Source organism: Balaenoptera borealis (genome assembly GCF_965194805.1).
Source record: "Balaenoptera borealis genome assembly, chromosome: 7".
NCBI lineage: Eukaryota > Metazoa > Chordata > Mammalia > Artiodactyla > Balaenopteridae > Balaenoptera > Balaenoptera borealis.
In genome coordinates, this window is record NC_138864.1 from 90,306,560 (window position 1) to 90,324,144 (window position 17,585).

Consider the following 17,585-nt stretch of genomic DNA (forward strand, 5'->3'; position numbering starts at 1 on the left):
TCTTTTGTCTAATCACATAAGCTGTTATGTCCAAAACAATGTTAAACAAGAGTGGTAATAGTGAATATCCTTGCACTGTTTCTAAATTTAACAGGAACACTGGTTTGCACATTAAAATCTATATCCACATTAATACTGTAAGTTCTAGATTTATATCTAAATATGTGTTTAAACTTATATCTATATTTTCTAATGTCAAATAAATATCCATGATTTTAAACTTATGTACTATTTAAGGCAAATGTGGATGTTAAATTTTTCTTTTAAAAATGTTAAAATATCTTTTAACATTTGAGAAGTGATTATAAATATTTTATATTTGAATCTATATTACTATGCAGATTATATTATTATATTCCTTCAATATTGAATTATACCAGAATCTAGTAAGACTCTAATTAATAATGGATTATTATTATTTTGTTATGTTCTTGTATTCTGTTTGCTAATATTTAATTTAGCATTTAGGGAAATTGCCTTATTTTTGCTTATCCTTTACCTATGTTTGCATTTGTTAAAGATTCTCTTGAGCAATGCAAATAACATAGTTTTGTATTACTTAAATAATTGATAGAATTCCGTGACTTTCCTGAAGAATCTATTTATGATTAATGCTTTAACTTGAATGTGTTTGTGTGTCTGGAGACGATCGGTGAGAGGTTATTCTTTGACAAGTTTCTCTATTTCTTCTATGGTAATCTGTAGGTTTCAATTTTTTATGCTATATTGATTATCTTAGATTATTTACCTACATTTGCGAATTAATTTTTACAGAGATGAGCAAAGTAATTTATAATTCTTTAATGTCATCTTCTGTGAAAATTTGTGTCTTTATGTTTGGTGTATTTGTCTTTTTCCTTTTTTAAAATTAGATAATGATTTATCTGTTTTATTCTTTATTTTCCCTATATACTCATCTCTTGGATAACTAATTTCTATTTTTCAGTTCAATATTTGCCATTTATTACTTCTTTCAATATACTTTTTATCCTTTTCTTATTGCTCTTTAACTTATTAGGTTGGCTATTCATTATATTTTTTTCTGTTTAGCAATGTAAATGGTTAGGCTATTAAGTATTTCTCCAAGTACTGCTTTAGTTGTGTCATATAAGCTATTAAATGTAATATTTTCATTATTGCTAATTTCTAGACAGTTTATGTTGGTTTTAAATGAAAAGCCATTTGAGATATTTTTCATATTTTAAAGTTTTGCTAAGTATAGGAGAAGCCCTCTCCCTTTTTTTAGATTTATAAGGTTTTACAAAATATTCTGTTGTCTCATTTAATTCTTATACTAAACCTGAGACATCTTTATTCACATTCTGTGCAGGGCAAAGGGATCCTACAGTATTTAAGTAGCAAGACATATTATGGAGATATAAGAGTGAAAGCTAAAATTAAGCCTACCTCTTCTAGATGTCAAATGTTTCTTTTTTTCAAGTACATATAAAAATAATTAATGTTTATTGAGTAAATGAAGGGCTGCGGTTAAACGAAACAAAAGGACCTTTGGTACCCACAAAAATAGCATCAACCGCACTTCTGGTAAAATGTACAACTTGAAAGGAAAAAGAGATGGCAGTGGAAATGGTGGAATTAGGAGACAAGGTTCCCAGCACCCCCACTGCATTGGATGCATCAATGCTTTTTCAAATTTTTTTGCCCTGAGTCACAAACAATGCCATCTTGCAGTAAAACTGAGACTCTTCCTGACTAATTACAATTTTGTTTTTATTTCCCCAGTTAAATGGCTTTAGATCATGATGGGATAGAGTCTGATAGGTGGATATAAAATAATACTGTCACAATGTATAGTCCTAATGATCTATTAAAGACAGGGTATCGCTTAGGGCTTCTCTGATTTACAGAATGATTATTAAAAAATTCAAAATTAGAAACATAATTTAATTTGTAACAGAGGAATCCCCTCTCCCATTTAAGCTTGGATTATTTACTGGAACGCACAGAACTTGCAGTTACTCTGCAAGGATACTTATCTTAAAATTCAGAGCCTGAATCTGTAGCAAGCATTCTGCTGTACCGTAGCTTAAATGTGATTTTTAGAAGTTTCTGTGGGATCGAATTCACACCTTCCTTTCCTAAAGAGAATGTGGAAACCTGAAAGTCAAGCTGTCCTTTTTGGTCTAGGATTTAAAGAGAAAATCTAGACCTAGGCTTTCCCAAAGGCAATCATGTTCACACAAAACTCTATTGTAATGCCCTTGAAAAGGTGCAAAAGAACCCAGGTTGGGTGATAGGCGTAGTTAAATTTGTTCTTTGAGAGACACCTCTAACTTTGGTCATAAACCACAATACAAAATAAATCTGCTTCAGCAGAACAACCTGAGGATAACAATACAGCTTGTGCCAGTAAAAGACCTGCTTTAATTATTTTATTTCATTTAAGTCACTGAATGACTTGTCTCTTAAATTACTATCAGCCAAGAACTAATGTAGCCTATTTACAAAAATTTAGTACACAATGCCTATCAATGTCTACAATTCCTTTTATTTTTATGTACGTAAGAGAAAATAAGTAAAAACTCCTCACATTCGGAAACCAAAACTCTTCTCCTTTAAAAGCAGAGAACATCCAGCTTTTGTAGCGGGTTTGTGTTTTTTAAGGCAGCAGAATTACCTAATTTGTTTTTACCACAACCTATAAATGTCAAATATCCTCAGTGAAAATGATAAACATGTAATTTAAGTGTCATATATATGCTTGTAAAGCATGAACGTATGCTTGGTGAAATTAACATGGATTACACTTTTTTTTTTTTTTTTTTAAATATCACCACTGGGAACTAATTTTATTCTCTACTTTCACTTTAGGATTTCCAGGTGTTTTTCTTAATTAATTAATTAATTAATTAATTAATTTTTGGCTGTGTTGGGTCTTCGTTTCTGTGCGAGGGCTTTCTCCAGTTGCGGCAAGCGGGGGCCACTCTTCATCGCGGTGCGCGGGCCTCTCACTGTCGCGGCCTCTCTTGTTGCGGAGCACAGGCTCCAGATGCGCAGGCTCAGTAGCTGTGGCTCACGGGCCCAGTTGCTCCGCGGCATGTGGGATCTTCCCAGACCAGGGCTCAAACCCGTGTCCCCTGCATTGGCAGGCAGATTCTCAACCACTGCGCCACCAGGGAAGCCCTGGATTACACTTTTGCAAAGTTATGATTTTGTATGGAATACATATTTACTGATCTTCAAAACAGACTTACTCACTCTTTAATTATTAACATATTTCGGAAAGAATCACGCTCACCATTTTCTAGTAAAAGACATCTTTATTACTTTGAAATGAGACATATGTTTATATGGATTTATGATATTGGACGTGGGGCCATAATGAAACTTTATTCTGGACATGCTATGACGCTGAATGTAAGCAATGACTTTAAATTCGGTTCGCTCCTTCACAGGGTGTGAGATTGAATTGGAATAAAATACTGATAGAAATCCAGTCCATAAAAATACCATTAAAGGCTTGGGGATAATGATGAATTTCTACTGTTGCCACATGTTCCAGTAATCCATGTATTCCAAAGTACTGATAGATCAGATATTTTGCTTTCAATGTGAGCCAAAGAAAAAAAAGCTGGTATAGATTTTACTAATATTTGTGTAATTATTTCACTTTTTTCCTCTTTCAAAATGGCATGAGAAGTCTCATAAGATCCTTTAAGTTGCTAACATTATATGATTTTGTTAAATGAATTAGATTACTCCTGTAGAATAAAATAATCATATGGAGTATAGAGAGGAAACAAAATCAAACTAAGCTTTGTACTTTTTCTAGTTGAGGAATAATTATAAAAATAGGGAGAATTATGGGCCACCTGCCATCAGAGTGGTAGCTATTTTACACACATGAGTAAAACAAGTTATGAATGGAAAGACACTGCCTACATCATTCTCTTGTTTAAAAACACTTCTTCCCAACCTATTCCCTGAAACTCAGATCCCAGACTAGAAATCTGTTCATCATCCTTAACACCTCCTTCTCATGCACTCTCTCATATGAAATCTATTAGCACTGCTCTTGACTTCATTTCCTAAATATTTCTAGACTCCACCATTTTTCCTTGCTACCATTCTGTTCTCTTGCAAGCTGACATCTCAGCTCTTTGTATCTCTTCAGTGCAAGTGAAAAGTGCCATTTCCCAGGTAAACCCACTTTCATTTGTTCGATCCCCATTTTGTTTTCAATCTCCAATTGTACTGTGAATCCCAAGCTAAAGTCCATGTTAAATCCCAAGAGCCTGGATGCTGTCACCCATATCTAACTCCCCAGCCTTATCTTGCACTGTGCTCCTCTCTTGTCTTTCTTCTACCTTACAATCCATAGTTCTGGGCATGTTCTTTTCCACCCCAGGGCCTTTGTATATATCATTCTCACTGCCTAGAGGATTATTTCCTCCCTTTTTATCTAGTTGATATCTGAAGAAGGAGACTGAGACATTTTGGGGGGGGTCTCAGGTCAAACAGCTCAGCCTCCCTGACTTCCTTAAAAATATAGTCTCTTGTAATTTTCCTTCCTAACACATATTATAATAGCAGTTTCACACTTGGATAATTATTTGGTTAATACCTCTCTCTGTCAATGGACTATAATCTTATGAGTGTAGGGTTGTGTTAATTATTATTAGCACAATAACATTTTATTCTTTCTATTTTTTGCAGAGTTTGCCACCTCACTGAATATTTCTTGAATGAATGACTGTATTAATAAATGTGTGAGGAAATTTAAAGTTCAGCTTAAGAGACTGGAAACAATGAGAAACAGGTAATATTGGTGCTGGGGTACCTTGGGAAGTAAGTGGAGTTTGAAGTTGGGTCACATTCGCCTGATGGCAGATCCTACTCAAAATAATTGTAAACCTAGACTTATAATAATAAAAAAGAATATGTAAATATTAATTACATATTCATTAATATTAATTCATATTAATTGAATATTTACTCTGTCTTAGGAACTGCACTATGTACTTTCTACAGTGCTTTAAAAGATTTGAACCATGATTTTAAAAAGGATCTACTGTGTAAGGAGATGTCAAATGTTCCCAATTTCTTTGGCATTTTTGTCTCCAGCAGGCAAATATATCTGCTGAAAAGAGATCAATTTGAATAAGTATGTGAGGATAATATTTTGAGATGTAAACAGATGGAAGTTTCTTTTCTTGATATTTTCAACTATTCCATATGGCAAAAGGATTAGATTTTTTTGAACAGTCAGCATCAGGTTTTTCTACCCCTAAGGTTAAAATTACTGCCGTGTCTGGGATGAAAGAGAAAGGAGAATGAAAGGGAAGTCTAAAGATAAAAAGCTAGTATGTCTTAGACAGTGGTTTAAGATGGTGGTTTAGGGAGATCCTGAATTCACCTCCTACCATGGACATAACAAATCTACAACCACATATGGAGTAGTTTCCTCTGAAAAGACCTGAAAACTTGATGAACAAAGCCTCCACAACAAAGGATAAAAGGGGAGCATTGAGATGGTAGTAGAGGCAGAGACACAGTCTTGCCAAAAAAATCCCACCCCAGGTGAGCAATCCACAGTTGGGAGGGAGCTCAAAAATACAGAACTCTTTCCTAAGAGTGATGAATTTATGCCCCACATCAGGCATCCCAACCCTTAGATCCCATGCAGGAGAGATAAGCCCTTTAACCCCTGGCTTGGAAAAACAGCAACAATACATCCAGGAAAACCATAGTACTGTAGGAGATGAAGAACCCAATCTTAAAGGGCTCATTTGCAGACTCACTTTGTAGCAAAAAATAAAGACAAAAACAAAAAACAAAAAAACCAGATTGAAAAGCACCTAGACCATAAGTGAAGGAGACACACTTACTAATTTTAATGTATCTTTCAGAGAGACAGGAACCTATTGGTATTCTCCCTAGAAAGGGAGACACTGGTAGACACCATTTTTGAGACCTCATTCTACCTTGCTAATACTGACACTGGCAGGCATTATTTTGGAATTCTCCCTCTAACTTGCAAGCACCAGTAGGCGCACCCTACTGGGAGCCCCATCTACCTCCAAAGAGCCACAGCTATGCAGCAACCAGGCCAGGCAACAGCCCTGCCCAACCCCATGCCTCAGCAGGAAGGCACACGTAGCTCACACAAGGGCCATCTTGTTCTGGTGGCCAGGGAGATTGTGCTTCTGGACCCGATGGGACATATCATATATTTTACACAAAGCCACTCTTTCAAAACTGGGAGAGGTAGCTGATTTTCCTAATACATAGAAACAAACACAGAGAGTCTGACAAAATGAGGAGACAGAGGAATATGTTCCAAATAAAACAAGACAAAAACCTGGGAAAAAGACCTTAATTAAATGGAGGTAATCAATCTACCTGATAAAGAGTTCAAGGTAACTTATAAAGATACTCCCCAAACTTGGGAGAAGAATGAATGAACACAGTGAGAACTCCAACAGAGATTAAAAATATAAGAAAGTACCAAATGGAAGTTACAGAGCTGAATAATACAACAACTGAACTGAAAAATACACTAAGGGGTTCAACAGCAGACTGAATGGGGCTTCCCTGGTGGTGCAGTGGTTAAGAATCCACCTGCCAATGCAGGGGACACGGGCTCGAGCCCTGGTCCGGGAGGATCCCACATGCCACGGAGCAACTAGGCCTGTGTGTCACAACTACTGAGCCTGCGCTCTAGAGCCTGCAAGCCACAACTTCTGGGCCCACATGCCACAACTACTGAAGCCCGTGCGCCTAGAGCCCGTGCTCCACAACAAGAGAAGTCACTGAAATGAGAAGCCCACGCACCACAACCAAGAGTAGCCCCTGCTCACTGCAACTGGAGAAAGCCCGTGCAGCAATGAAGACCCAACACAGCCAAAAATAACTAACTAACTAACTAACTAACTAAATAAATAAAAGAAACAGCAGACTGAATGAAGCAGAAGGATGGATCAGTGAATTAGGAGACAAAGCAATGGGACTCACCCAAACAGCAGTGAAAAGAAAAAAGAAATTTAAAAAGTGAAGATACCTTAAAGGACCTTTAGGATAACATCAAGCGGTAAAGCATTAGTATTTTAGGGGTTCTAGAAGGAGAAGAGAGAGAAAGAAAGAGCCAGAAAAGATATTTGAAGAAATAATGGCTAAATACTTTCCTAATTTGAGGAAGGAAACAGACATCCACATTCAGGAAGCCCAGAGAGTTCCAAGTAAGATGGACCCAAAGAGATTTGCACCAAGACATGTTATAATTAAAACAGTAAAAGTTAAAGAGAGAATCTTAAAAGTAGCAAGAGAAAAACCCTTGTTAATGTACAAGGAAACACTCATAAGGTTATCAACAGATTTTTCAGCAGAAACTTTGCAGTCCAGAAGGGAGGGGCATGACATATTCAAAGTCCTGAATGGAAAAAACTCCAGCCAAGAATTCTCTACCCAGCAAAGTTATCATTCAGAATTGAAGGAGAGATCAAGAGTTTTCCAGATAAGCAAAAGCTAAAGGAGTTCATCATCACTAAACTGGCCTTACAAGAAATGTTGAAGGAACTTCTTTAAGCTGAAAAGAAATGACACTAATTAATAACAAGAAAACGTACTGGGGAATTCCCTGGTGGTCCAGTGGTTAGGGCTCCACGCTTCTGCTGCCAGGGGCCCAGGTTCATTACATGGTTGGAGAACCAAGATCCCACAAGCCGTGTAGCATGGCCAAAAAAAAAAAAAAAAAAAATAGAAAAAAGAAAAAGAAAACATATCAAAGTAAAAAAATCATACTGGAAAAAGTAACGGTAATGCATCAATCACTTACAAAGCAAGTAGGAAGGTTAAAAAGACAAAAGTAATAAATGATCTTATTTGTAAAGCAGAAATAGAGACACAGACGCAGAGAATAAACGTTTGGATACCAAGGGGGAAGGAGGGCGTGGGATGAATTGGGAGATTGGGATCGACATATATACACTACTATGTATAAAATAGATAACTAATGAGAACCTACTATATAGTATAGGAAACTCTACTCGGTGCTCTGTGGTGACCTAAGTGGAAAGGAAATCAAAAAAAAAGGGATATATGTATACGTTTTTTACTTTGCTGTTCAGCAGAAACTGATACAGCAGTGTAAAGTAGCTATACTCCAATAAAAAATAGATAAATAAATAAAAAAGACAAAAGTAGTAAAATTAGCTAAAGCTATAATAATTAGTTAAAGGATGCGTGTGCGCACGCACGCACACACACACACACACACACACACACACAGTAGAATACTACTCAGCCATAAAAAAATCGTAAAATCTTGCCATTTTTGACAACATGAATGGACCTTGAGGGTATTATGCTAAATGAAATAAGTTGGACAGAGAAAGACATATACCTTATGATTTTACTCACATGTAGAATATTTAAAAATCCAAAATGACCAAACCAAACCGAACAAAACTCTTAGCTACAGAGAACAATTCATGTTTACCCGATGAGAAGGAGGTGTGGGGTTGGCAAAAAGAGTGAAAGGGGTCAAGCATATGAGGATTCATGGTAACTTTAGACCTTTAATGGTGATCACTTTATAAGGTGTACAGATGTTGAATTATAATGTATACCTGAAACTTATACAATGTTATATACTATTTTACCTCAATTTTTAAAAGAAGCTAGTGTGCCTTAGAGCTCTCAAGAGAGAGATGATAGAAACCCTGTGACAACTAGATCACAAGAGGACTTATGCCACTGTTGTCTGTTGGGACCAAGAATACATCATGATCTCAAAGTTTCCCTTTTTCTGCGTGATATGGAAGCAGAATAAATACCTGTGATGGCCATCTAGTCATGTAATGTTATTGAATAAGTAGACTATCCTCTGTAATGTTTAATAGTTGAGGTTTTGCTAGAATATCTTATTCATTTGACCCCTTAGCTATTGCAGAAGAGATTGTATTTGCATTTAAGTTCCTTTCTGGAAATGAATAAATTATTTTTACCACTTTGTAGTTTTTTAAAATAGCAATTATATTTTCTAGGGGAGGAAGGGAGGAAAAGAGATTCAGAGTATGGAATATGTTCATTGGTATTAGCCAGAGGGATCTTACAGAGGTGATAGCTTGGAAGTCTAGAGTGACTAACACTGCTTTTTAGTATCATAGAAGTAAAGTGCCTTATATAGATGTAAGCAGTAGCTGAAATTACATTACTCATAAGGCAAAACACATTTTAAACAGAATTCCATAGGCTGAGAAGGCAAGATTTCTTAAAAGGACTAGATTTGCTGCAACCTCTTTTTATAAGGGAAAAATAGGAATCCTTATTGCCTGTTTAAGAGCAAGGACTTCCTGCTGTCTTTTGAATTTTATGGTTAGTCTCTCAGGTTTCAGAGAAAATATTAAAAGTATATTTTTATGTATAACTGAATAGCTTTGCTGAGCAGCAGAAGTTAACACAACATTGTAAATCAACTATACTTCAATTAAAAAATAAAATAAATTTTAAAAATACTTTTAAAAAATAGAAGTAAAAGGTAATTCATTTAGAAGTGCTTCCTCCTTTTTAGATAACAGATATACCAAGCAAGGCATCTTTTGGGGATGGGGGTTTGTTTGAAAGCCTTAATGCTCATAAATCACATTATTGCCGTTATATATTTTTGTGTTTTTATTTTTTCCCAGAGAGCTCAATTTATAAGTTCAGAGACACTTTTCAAAATATGTTTCACCAAAAGAAGAACAGATATGCTGCAGAAATACAATTTACTCTATTATTTTTTATTTTATTTCTGCCATTTCCACTTCTTGCCATGGAATAAAAATTTGAGTGCAATGTAGAAAATTTGTAGGTTTTTCCTTAATAAGTAAAGTCATAGTTTTCTCTTTTATGTTATTATTTTAGTACTGTTTTGCTGAATTCCAGTGAGAAGGCTCTTTTAATATTTAACGGATTCTGACCTAGGATCAAAGGTCTAAATTCTTCTTGGAGTCAATGGGTGCTATTTGTGGTTTCCTAAGAGATATTTATTAACACCGAATTTGTTCCATAGAGCACAAAATGCTATGTGCAGCATAATAAACTATATTTTATTTATCCAAAATTTGAACTATTAATATTTTTCCTCCTAGCTATAAAATGAATGCTGCCTGTTCAGCAGGAAGGCCAGCAGGCAGAGAGGCAGCATGGCACCTTTCAAGAAGCACCAGCCTGGGAGACAGAGGACAAAGGACAAGGTACTCCCTGACTCTATTTCTAATGATCTTGTCTTTGCTGAGTGCGCCTGACTTTTGCCTCCTATTAGTTCTGAGCCAAAGAAAAATAATTATTTCTTTCATATCCATGAATGTGTAAAATTTGTTCCACCCTCTCCCAAATAGGAGAATATATCCCACTTTAATATGCTCCAGGTTAATAAGAATGAGAGATTGTTGCATATGACTAATCAGCATGAGGTTCAACCCATAACCATTAATTGATTTTATAATAATTCCTGTGAAAGTCAGTGTGGTACAATTGAGGAAAGAATTAGATTTAATATCAGCCAAACCTCAGTTGATATTCTAGTTCTAATACTAGTTGTGTGAACTTGATCAAGTTCCTTAAATTTTGGGGTCTTATCTGTAACGTGAGGTTAGCAATATCTACCTTCCAGTGTTGTTATGATGATTAAATAAAATAATTGATATATGTAATGCACATCTTACATAGTGAGTGTTCCATAAATTATGATTTTTGTACTGGAAAAACTCTGAAGTTTCATCTTCACTGATAGTTGTATTGCCTTTCTTCTGATAAACCTCAGATGCCTGCTACTTATTTTGTCCCCTTTGGACATTTGCTAAAGATTTGATGGTTATTCAGCTCTCTGGTGAGAAAATCTTTATACAAAGATTGCCATACTTTGTACCATGCTACCCTGCCTTTCTGGCCAGCATTTGATTGGTCTATAACCAGTTGACTGATCAAAGAGCTAGTACCCTATGGCTTAGTGTAGGGATATGACAAGAGTACAAAAAAAGCCACGTGTATCTTTCTTTGAGGGAATTTTTAACGTGACGCTCACAAAAATGTTTCTTCTTCTTTCCTATTTTCTAGTATACCCTCATAATAAATCCCCATTATTTGCATTTTGCCTGAATGTGTCTCTGTTCATCCAGTGCAACTGAAAAGATAATATATAACGCAGTTCTTCCTTTCATTTCATTAATAATATGGTACCCATGTGATATTGTTAACGATGAACATTTTTTCCTGTTAAAGAATGGTATTAAAGGCCATTGTCTACTTTATTTTCAAGGAATAGAATGGCACCACTGGGAATTCCCCCAGAAGCACAAGAACTAGATATGAAGGATAAAACTGTCCACTGGTCCAGGTTCCTGATAAAATTACTATGTAAGTATCTAATGCTTATCTCATTTAGTATCAGAGTAAATGGTAACTGGGGGAAAAAATGATGGATTAGTTTAGCTGTGAAGAGTAATGGTTGCACAATTATATACAATGCCACTAAGTGGAAATTTTAACCATAATCACTTTCAAGGGAGATAAAATTTTCAAATAGCCTCTTTGGAAGATTACTTAATTCATGTTTATAAATTATGCTAAAGATGAAAAGCATTATTTAAATGTTAGAGTATCATCTAATGTGCCTCAAAGAATTTAATTTATGTGCAAAATGACAATTACCAGATTCTAATTAAATAGTAAGAGAGAATAATAGTCTAATGCTTTGATGATAGGCACAGTCCTTGATTCCTAGAATCCAGATCTAAGTTTATTGGTCTTAGGCAACCTCTACTTTTTCTGATCAGAGTAAATGAAATTTTCTTCTCATGGGGTTTGAAAAACTTAAGATCAGAGTGTTTGAATTTACTCTGACATTCTAAATATCATTGTTAATTGATTTTAACAGAGCTAATCAATTGTCTCCTTTAAATCTTAAAGAAGTTAAGTTAATCCTGTCTCCTTTAACTCTTAAGACATAAGGTGATGTAGACAAGTAGACATGAATGATTATTTTATTCTCATAGTAATATTACTATAATCATTCATTTGCTTTCATATGTATATGCATATGTTTAATATATATGAATATGAAAAATGATTAAAATAGGATGTAAAAAGTTGTATATATTATAATATTCTCTTTTTTAATGGTAGACCGATAAAAAAACTCTACAGTGAATTTCATGTTTTAATTTAACGATGGTATTAATACTTTATATCATAAATCTACCAGCTAACAATTATCTGCATTATAACCTCATTTAAGAATCAACTTAGAATGAAATAGAGCTGTATTTAAACTGAAGGCTTGACATTTTCTTATCCTCAGCTCATGGTTATTTATTCTCAGCTTCAGTAGTAAGCCAGAGTATGCGATTAATTAATTCATTCATCCATTCAATAAACTATTATTGAAACCCTCCTATGTGTCCTGGATATTCTGCTAAATTTAGAGAATGCAAAGAAAGTTGGATCTCATCTTCTGCTCAAAAATTTTCCTCTCCAGGGAAAGGGATGCATACGTAGGTAAAGTACACCAATGCATCAGGTTGTGAAGATAGTATATGCACTATACATTATGGGAGAATAGATGAAATACCTAACCAAGTCTGGGAAAGAACAGAGAAGGCTTCCTGGAGTGTGTTTGCTGAATGGAGTATTAAAGGATAAGTAGCTATTAGCCAGGGGATGTGAGGCAGGGATGTAGTGACCACATTCCAGTGAGATGGAGCAGTTTTAGCAAAGGGAAGATATAATGTTAATTTTGGGTATGCTGTAATGGTGTGTGTTTAAAAAGGGACCACTAGAACGTGAGGTCAGGAAAAGGTGGGCCAGGTCAAGATGGATCTTGCAGGCTAAGCTAAAAAACGTGGATATAATCAAATAAATCATGGGTTGCGGAGGGTTTTTTTTGTTTTTTTGTTTTTTGGTTTTTTCTGCTCAAGGAACAACTCATTGCATACTTTTTCTCTGTAAGAACATTCAATATCCTGCAATGACAAACATACCTTTGGTCTCATGGCTATGAAGAGAGGAGTATCTATACATTCTGGCTCACCAGAAAGTATATATCCTAATTAGAGCTCTGGACTGAAAGTTACTTTTCATATTTCCTAAAAGAAAGATGCATCCTGATGGGCTAGGTAGTTCTATTAGGCAATATCTCAAGGATATCAATCTAATTATCTTACCACTTACTATTCCATGTACCATTATACACTACATGCATATTTACATGCATGCACTAACAGATTCAACAAGCTAATTGATAGCCAAGTTCAGTGGTAGGATAGAAACTGTAAACTATCTATGTAAAAGAGTGATGTTTTTATGTTGAATAATTAGGCATTATATATTATAGGAGAAGGCCTTCTTCTGAACCTGGAAACAAATTTTCATTATCTTACTTCTTGGCTCACCCCCAAGGAGTCAGAAAACTGTAGTTAACTTTTAGAATAAATTTAACTGTACAATTCCTTAGGGTCAGAGGAAACTCCAATAGTAATTAGCAACCTAATTACCTAGGAGGCCTATACATTAAGTTCAGGATATGGAATTACCAGAAGAACCTGAAAAGAAATGGAAGGTTATTCCAAGTTATGTCTCATACTCTGAGTTTTTTCACTCTTAACTGGGGGAGCCATTGCCTTCTGTACCACATGAAGCTCCGATTAATCTTCAGGTAGTGTTTAAGTAACGTGCATGTTAGTCCTTCTTACAGGATGATAATATATCATGAATGGCTAAATTTGCCTGAAAATAAAGCAAGAAGCTTCATTTCATGACCTTTTAATTTCTGTTAATTTAAAATAATCTTTAGGGAATAAATTCACTTCCATTATCTACAAAATGGAGAGTATATGTCCCAGTTAATTTTGATGGCATGGTAATTCATTGAGATGTAAAATTGTGGATGTTTGGGAGGGTATACTATTTTTTCCAGTGTTCTGGAAGAACCCCATTACCATCCAATTCCAAACAAGTGTTTCTTCTTCTTAGTCTCAGGAGCGCTTTCAAGCCCTAAGCATAGACCACTAGCTGTTGTCAGGATGACCACACATCTCAGTTTTCCTGGGGTAATATGATGCTGTCAGTGCTCTGCCCATACTCTGTCAGATCTCTTTGCCATCTTTGCACATGGAAGCTCCCAGTGTGGCTTCTATGCCAACAGCTAGCACTTGTGTCTCTTTGCAGAAATTCTGCCCTCAGACTCCTATGATCTCCTTTGCCTGAGTACCCAGAAAGATGGAATTGCCTGGGAATTTATATTCATCCAGAACTGTGCTCCACCAGTGACTGATGGATGTGGAGGTTTAAATATACTAGCTTTCTTGTCCCCTGGCCCTCCTAGGTGTGATCCACATTCTTTCACTCTCCGAAGACCTCTTGGGTAGGTTTGCCAAATTTAGCAAATAAAAAACAGGACAGCCCGCAAGGAATTGTTTTTTGGTATAAGTATGTCCCACGCAATGTTTGGAACATACTTATACCATAAAAAATTAATTATTTAATTTAAAATCCATTGTAACTGGATGTCTTGTACTTTATCTGGTAAGTGCACTCCCATGGGACTTCACTGATGCAGCATTCTCGCTAGGCCTCTTTCCCATCACAGTTCTACTTCCCCACTCCTCTACCAGGTTTTCCTGGGAATACATCCTAAGAAATCACTTTAATATAAACCAGGGTCTGCTTCTGGGAAGCCTAATCTAAGACAGCCAGCTATATCTGTTGCCTTCTCATGATTATTAATACCTCTTACCCCCAAAATGCTCTGGTTTGGATGACGAATTATGCGGTCACTCGAACTATTATAAGACAAAATTGATTGAGGACATTATGCTGTGTTCTCAAGAAATATATGGAACATGATGAACTAGTGACTAAGGGGTGGGAATTGGAAACATTATGATAGGGAAGAGCAGGCTTGGTTTAAGGTCTACGGTTACCAGAACAAGTGGGGATAATAAGTCAGGCCCTTGCAATATCCCGGAGAAGTTGGAGGATATTGCCTATTTACTGTGACTGAGAGGCTTGATGCTAGACATCAGGGTTTTTGTCCTTATCAAATATATGCCCTACACCCAAGTATATCATAGAAATAGTGGAACAATCAGACTACAGAAACTGTGCAGTTATGGACGGTGTTCCATATCGACAAACAGAGAGTACTGATGTGAAGGACATTCAGTGCCTTCACATGGCCCTGAGCTGAGTATGGATTAGCCCTATAATAATCTAAATTAAATTTCCCATTAATCACAAAAGATGCAAATAAGTCATATTTAATTTGCTTCAAATAAAATAAACTTTTTTTGTACATCCCTGTTTGTATCAGGTTGGCCAAAAGGTTTGTTCAGGTTTTTCCATAAGATGTTGAAGCTAATAATTTTTACCTTTTTAAGTTTTAGTTGTAACTTCTTCCAAGCATTTAAAGTGGCAACCCAAGAAGTTTTGTATTTATTTGAAATTTGTGATATGAATCTAATTTCTAGATTTATAATCTAGATAATGTACAGGATCATTTTGATATTAACTTCCAGTGATCTCAAATAGTAGCCATGAAAGTAAGACAAATATTTCAGGAGGAGAAATGTACAGACTTAGCATGTGACTACCCTTGTAGGATTTATAATTAAATGTGACAATTAAATTTCAGTCACTATGCTATCATGCATTCATAAATTGAAAAATCACATATAAAGCTGAAGTCAAATATTAGATTCACCTTTACTTAATGGAAATATAAATTAAGTGAGATGAACAGGATGGTATTAAACATATAACACCAAAGAGTATATTTTCCAATGCTTTAAAAAATGAGCAGTTTCCTTGGCTGAATTAGTAAACATAAACCCAAGTTTTAAATGCACTTACTTTTCTATTGTCAGTACTTTCTCAATGAAGAAATAAAATTTAGAAATTAGAAGACATGATGAATAGCCTTTATTCTAAGGTCAGACATATGATACTCAAAGCTAATGGAAAACATCATTCTAAGCCATAGCAAATGAGCCCTACCTACATAACAAACTGCTGATATCAGCCTGGAAACCATCTTGAATGTCAAGGGATATGCTCTTAATTTACAGTGTTTGATTGTTCATATAAATATTTAATGAAAATATTATTAGACTGTTCAGCTGAGTGAAATAAACTGATGGCACAAGTAGCTAAAGAAGCTTACTTAATATTCACTAAGTGAAGTGGCATAATTATTTTGCATATTATATGTCTTGAGAGGTTTTATACTTTTAATCTTCTTAGCACTATTTAAAAGGCATCATTACTGCCATAATTATGAGTTTTTAATGTATTTTTATGGTTAATGAAAATGTAACACACATTTTACAGGGAGAAAGAAAACCATCATCCACATAATGCTTGATGAAAATGAGGTACCTCTGATTCTGAAGTTTGACTTACCGTTAATATAGCTTCACTGAATCTCACCAAAAATGTTAACTTTTTTTTTTTTTTTTTTTTTTTTTTTTTTTTTTTTTTTTTTTTTTTTTTAAAAAATGTTAACTTTATACTACATAAAATTACACAGTGGGTTTCTCAAGAGTAGACCTTAAATGATTAAATGGATAAGGTAGAAAGCTTTTTAACTATCATGTGGGCTTTGAGTTTTCAGGAAAATTGCGAGTCACCTGTTTTGAATCATACTTTTAAACACTGTTTTAGTGAGGTGATATAAAGAGAAACTTGGAAAGACAGGTTTTAAAGAATTGTTACAAGTTCATATATCTACGTGTAAAAATTTTCAAATTGTCTTTCTAAATGCTGCATATGTTAGTTGTTTTGGAAAAATATTATTTAAGTTCATACAGATGTATGCAGGATAATAAAATACACAGAAAGAGAAAGTATATGTTCTAAAAATATGTTCTTTGGACATCAGGAACACAGAAGTGGCATCAACTTTTTTTTTTTAAGTAAGTTAGTAGAAAAAATAGATGACACTAGAGAATAAAGCATGCGTGAGCATGCATGTGCATGCATGTGCTCACATGCTTGTAACGTTAGCTCTTCAATTTACCCCCAAATTATAAAAGGAATAAATCAATCATATTACTTCTTAAAGGTGAGGCATAACAAGCATTTGCTCAAGATTGCTTCCATTCTCAGTATTTGTAAGGAAACAAAGACTGTGAACCCAGATACAGAAAAATGCTTAGGAACACTTCTGAGTAAACAATAAAAAGTAACCTTTACGTTCCTCAAACTTCAGCAGTTTATGATATAAACAAGCTTTTCAACCTGACAAATGTGGACAGAAATACAGCAGCACATTTAGAAGAGGCTACTAACCACAAGTAATCAGCATACTATGTGTATCAGTCAGAATATCTTCCAGAAGGAACAGTGAAGAGTCAGTGAATCTGACAAAGCCATTAAATAGAAGTGGATTAAGAGAACTCCTCTATGAACTTCTCTCCCACAAAGAATTTACTGAAAAATGCAAGCTGGAAACAGTTCTAGAAAATAGCTCCAATTAGCATTTTTTAAAGTTAATTTTGAGATATAGGAACACTGACAAAATACTTTTTTTTAAGGAAAGAGTAAGTCATGTCACAGAGAAAATGGTACTCTATCTTCTAAGAGTA

General features: G+C 35.0%; 1 protein-coding gene across 5 annotated transcripts in view; it reads left to right on the plus strand.

Annotated features, from left to right (window-relative positions):
* The window catches only part of LOC309632498 (uncharacterized protein), a 615,011-nt gene that overhangs the window by 517,524 nt on the left and 79,902 nt on the right, over positions 1-17,585 (plus strand). For 3 of the 5 annotated variants that reach the window (XR_014246932.1, XR_014246933.1, XR_014246934.1), the window contains 2 exons: positions 4,678-4,780; positions 10,095-11,361. Coding sequence is in view for 2 of the 5 variants with exons in the window: in XM_082400157.1 (XP_082256283.1) it covers positions 4,707-4,780; positions 10,095-10,199; positions 11,264-11,361 (277 nt within the window). In the remaining 3 variants the exon portion in view is untranslated. The remainder of the gene's footprint in view (positions 1-4,677; positions 4,781-10,094; positions 11,362-17,585) is intronic. The other 2 variants (XM_082400157.1, XM_082400158.1) reach the window with 1 other exon arrangement.